Source organism: Primulina tabacum, chromosome 9 (genome assembly GCF_025594145.1).
Source record: "Primulina tabacum isolate GXHZ01 chromosome 9, ASM2559414v2, whole genome shotgun sequence".
NCBI lineage: Eukaryota > Viridiplantae > Streptophyta > Magnoliopsida > Lamiales > Gesneriaceae > Primulina > Primulina tabacum.
In genome coordinates, this window is record NC_134558.1 from 19,233,455 (window position 1) to 19,238,321 (window position 4,867).

Below are 4,867 nucleotides of genomic sequence, written 5' to 3' on the forward strand. Positions count from 1 at the left end.
TGAAGGTCTTTATACATCTCCGTACTCCATGGATGGATGGAGTACGGAGTGCTGTGGGCCTCGCTCAAAATATCTGCTCTCAGGGAATCGCAGTCAGGAACCCATAGACGGTTCCTATATCTGACTATGCCGTCCACAACTCTATATAGTCTCTGAACCTTAGCCTCGTCCCTCTTCTCCACTTCTGCAACTGCTCGTCAGAAGTTTGCCCTGCCTGAATTCTGTCTCTCGATGTCGGCTGTACTGCCAGAGTAGCAAGATTTGGGGCATCGCCACTGGCATAAACTGCAAGCTCACATCTCTGAATCTTCGCGTGCAGCGGTCTCTGTACCGTCAAATGAGCAATCAATAGTGCTTCCTGCTCAGAGCGTCTGCAACCACATTAGCTTTACCCGGATGGTAGCTAATGTCACAATCATAATCATTCACTAGCTCTAGCCATCTCCTCTGCCTCATGTTCAACTCTTTCTGTGTGAAGAAGTACTTCAGGCTCTCATGATCGGTGAAAAGCATGCACTTCTCTCCATATAGATAGTGTCTCCAAATCTTCAGAGCAAACACCACGGCCGCTAGCTCGAGATCATGAGTCGGATAAATCTTCTCATGAATCTTCAGCTGTCTAAACGCGTAGTCTATAACCCTGTCATGCTGCATCAGAACCGTGCCCAAATCGAGCTTCGAAGCATCTGTATAAACCACAAACTCTCCCTGCTTTGATGGCATAGCTAGAACTGGTGTTGTGGTCAATGCTAGCTTCAACCTGTCAAAGCTCTCATGGCACTCAAATCCCCATAAAAACTTGGCATTCTTCTTCTTCAAGGCGGTCATAGGCACCGCGATAGAAGAGAAGCCCTGAATGAATTTCCTGTAGTACCCAGCCAATCCCAAGAAGCTACGGATCTCTATCACGCTCTTAGGCACTGGCCAATCTCTGACTGCTTCGACCTTACTGAGGTCGACCTCATTACCGTCTCGAGATACAATGTGGCCCAAGAATGCCACTCTGTCAAGCCAAAACTCGCACTTACTGAACTTGGCATACAACTGTTTGTCCTGTAATGTATGCAGTACGGTCCTCAGATGCTGGCTATGCTCCTCTCTGCTCTTTGAATTGATCAGGATATCGTCAATGAAAAATATGACGAAGTGATTCAAGTATGGCTGAAACACGCGATTCATGAGATCCATGAAGATCTTTGGCGCGTTTGTCAAACCGAAGGGCATCACCATAAACTCATAGTGCCCAAAACGCGTTCGAAAAGCTGTTTATGCACGTCAAACTCTCTCACCTTCAGCTGATGGTATCCGTATCGGAGGCCTATCTACGAGAACACCGATACCCTCTGAAGCTGATCAAACAAATCCTTGATCCTCGGCAATGGATACTTGTTCTTAACTGTGACCCTGTTCAGCTCTCGGTAGTCAATGCAAAGCCGCATGCTGCCATATTTCCTCTTGACAAACAGTACCGGTGCGCCCCATGGAGAAAATCTAGGGCAAATGAAACCCTTATCTAGCAAATCCTGAATCTAGTATTTCAGTTCTTTCATCTCTACGGGTGCTAGAAGATAAGGTGCCTTAGAGATCGGCACTGTACCCACCATCACCTCAATACAGAAGTCCACCTCTCTGTCTGGTGGAATGCCTGAAACATCATCAGGGAAAATACTGGAGAACTCACTGACCACATCCACGTCCTCGAGCCTCTGACTGACTGGCTCTGACACTGATACGATGCTGGCCAAAAATTTCTGGCAGCCTCTCTTCATAAGCTTCCTCGCACACATGCAGGAAATGACGTGTGGAAACTGCTGGTCTCTGGCTGCCTCAAAAATAAACGGCTTACCACTGGGCGGTCGGACAGACACTGACCTCTGTCGAAAGTCTATGACAGCTCCATTCAACGAAAGCCAATCCATACTCAGAATAATGTCGAACTCCAGCAACGATAAAACTATTAAATCTGCCTGCACCATATATTTCTGTAACCGAAACTCCAATCTCTTCACTATCTGAGAAGTGAAAATCTGATCCCCGGATGGGATCGATACTCTGAACCCTGAATCCATCGCCACTGGTACGATTCCTAGTCGCTTGACGAATAATTCGGATATAAACGAATGTGTAGCCCCTGAATCTAGCAATGCATGCGTGGCTACACCTGAAATATATATCCTCCCTGCGACAAAACATACCATCAAATCTAATCGTGTTGAAGTTTAAGAAATTTCTTATCGGAAATTATTCCAAAATCCTCAAAAATTCAACGATTAATCTCAAGTACTCATCAAAATTGTCAATTTGACTACAAAATTTTCGAAATTACAGTTTAGCTCTCAAAGTCTCGAAAATTACATTTTGGTCCTTCAACTTTTCGAAATTTGCAACATGACCCCATAAATTTTTTTTGGAAATTTAACCTAAAAATTGAGAAATTCTCAAAAACCTAAATGTCAAATTCCCCAAGTTACAGAAGATTCAAAAATCACCCCTTAATACTGGTTACTACAATTGGGTCCTAAAATTCTCCAATTAAACAATTACATTTTTAATCCCAACTAAGTAGAGCATGCGTCCTAATTCCTTCTAAGTTATCAATCTCATAATTTAATCCTCAAAAAAGCATAAAATCCAAGCAATCGTGCAATAAATTAGAAGCTTAAACATAAGGGTTACCAGTAATCAGCGTCGAATCTGGCTCTGCATCGGCCTCCTCGGCATGCATCACATAAGCTCGCCCAGTAGTGGGGCCTGTGTTTTTAGGGCAGTATGCTGCTTTGTGACCCTCCATCCCGAAAATGAAGCATCTGTAGGTCCCCCATAAACACTTGTCGATGTGGAACTTGTTGCACTGCGTGCATGACTGTCTGTCATCTGGCTTAGGCGCCCCTGGTGCCTGGGGAGGTCTCTGCTGCTTGGGACCTCCTAACCTGTCTAGGGCTTCTGCTGCCCCTGCTGCCTTGGTGGCCCTAAATATTGTTTCTTCTGCGGCTGGGAGCTAGACTGAGTCTGATGTCGCTTTCTCTGCATCTCAAAGTATATATCCCGCAGAGCCTGCTCTTCCTGAAAAGCGCAGGAGGTGGCCTCATCATAACCTGCCGGCCTCATCAGCATAACGTCCTGGCGAGGGGTGGGTCTCAGTCCGTTCAAGAAATGCCTCATCTTCTGGGCAGCATCTCTAGCTATCATGGGCACAAAATGGCAGCCCCTGTCGAACTTACGGATAAACTCCGCCATTGATGAGTCCCCCTAGCGGAGACTCATAAACTCCCTCGTGAGGCGGCCCTTGACGTCAGCTGGAAAGTACTTCCCATAGAACATCTCCTTGAATCTATCCCAGGTGAGGGTAGCCAAGTCCACTGCATGAGCGGCTCCCACACCATAGGAATGCACCATCCCTCAGAATTTAAATGGTGCACCTAACCCGGTCGCCATCTTTCATCTGCAGATACTCGTAGTGCAACTCCAGAGATCGGATCCATCCCTCTGCTAAGAATGGATCAGTAGTTCCCCCGAACTCCTTCGGGTTGAGCCGCCTAAACTGCTCATAAACATCAGCCTGAGGTCTGGGAGTCTGCTGTACATGCTCCAATAACCTAGCCATACCCTCCAGTACACGGCTAGCTGCATCTCCTGGTAACGGTGGTGGCGGAAGGCCTCTGTTGCCTCCAGGAATCTAATTCTGACGATCTGCACTAGGATCACGTCTTGGAAACATATCTGAATACAGTCAATTTATAAACATAACCCATCATGTAATTTAATCTAGTTTTTAAAATAATAAGTCCTTATATCATAAAAGCAGTTAAACATGCACTGAAAATCCTCGTAAATCGTATATCATGAAGGCATGTAGGTGACAACAGTAAATCATTTAAAACATTTAATATATAAAAACTTACAGACTTGAGGCTTGAAGACTGAGCAGTACAAGCTGGCGGTGGCACAAACCTATACAGAGGAAAAATGACTTGGGGATGATTTAGGCAATCCTTGGACCGTTTGAGCCTTTCGAGCCTACCATATGCATTATTATATCCATAGTATCCCATTTTGAGCCTACAAAAATCGAATAGTGTGTCAAAGACATACAATTAGTCCTTATTCACATTCCTCCAAAATCCCACATCAACTACCCAATTTTAGCATATACAATATTTCTCTACCATAATTTTGAGATAAATAATCCCCTTTAGCGCTTTAATATTTTCAATAACTCCCATGTGTTGATAATTGATAAGAAAAATTGAAGGAGTTTAGAAAAAAAAATCATGAAGATAGGGAAGGGGATTGATGAATATATATATATATATATATATATATATAAAATGAAATAAAATGAGGAATAAATGTTGTATGATATGGTGATCGAAAAAAAACTAAAAAAGAATGTTGTTGATGATTGAAAAAAAAAGCTGAAGGAAGAGAGAAAAAGATGGGGGAAGATGAACGGAAATATAAGGATGATGAAAAAGTATGATGGAAGATGATGAATATCAATAAGAGGGGAGGATAAGAGATGAAGGAGTGCGATGTATTATTAAATTGTTTATTTTCTCTCATTTTTAATCTCCCTATCTTTATTGTAGCCGTGAGCCGTGGCCTAATGTTATAAGCTTGAAAAGACCTATTGACCGTGTCATATTCCTCCAATATTTAGTGGAAAATGATAAAAAAGATAAGCTTATGGAGATTTTCTTTATTTATTAAAAAAAATTCAGAAAATATGAGCACTCCTTGAACTAAAACACCTTTGAAAATATGAGTTTTGACTTCCACACTACACACGTCTCATTATCTTGATCTTTTCTAATGAATGCTTGAGTTTTAAAGTTGCAACGAAAGTGAATTTTATGATTTTCGAAGT

General features: G+C 42.9%; 1 protein-coding gene across 1 annotated transcript; it reads right to left on the bottom strand.

Annotated features, from left to right (window-relative positions):
• Window positions 1–1,529: 1,529 nt before the first annotated feature.
• On the bottom strand, window positions 1,530–2,069 carry LOC142556971 (uncharacterized). The gene has a single exon (XM_075668454.1). It carries the CDS (start codon window positions 2,067–2,069, stop codon window positions 1,530–1,532), a length of 540 nt encoding a protein of 179 aa, XP_075524569.1.
• Between the last annotated feature and the right edge of the window lie 2,798 nt (window positions 2,070–4,867).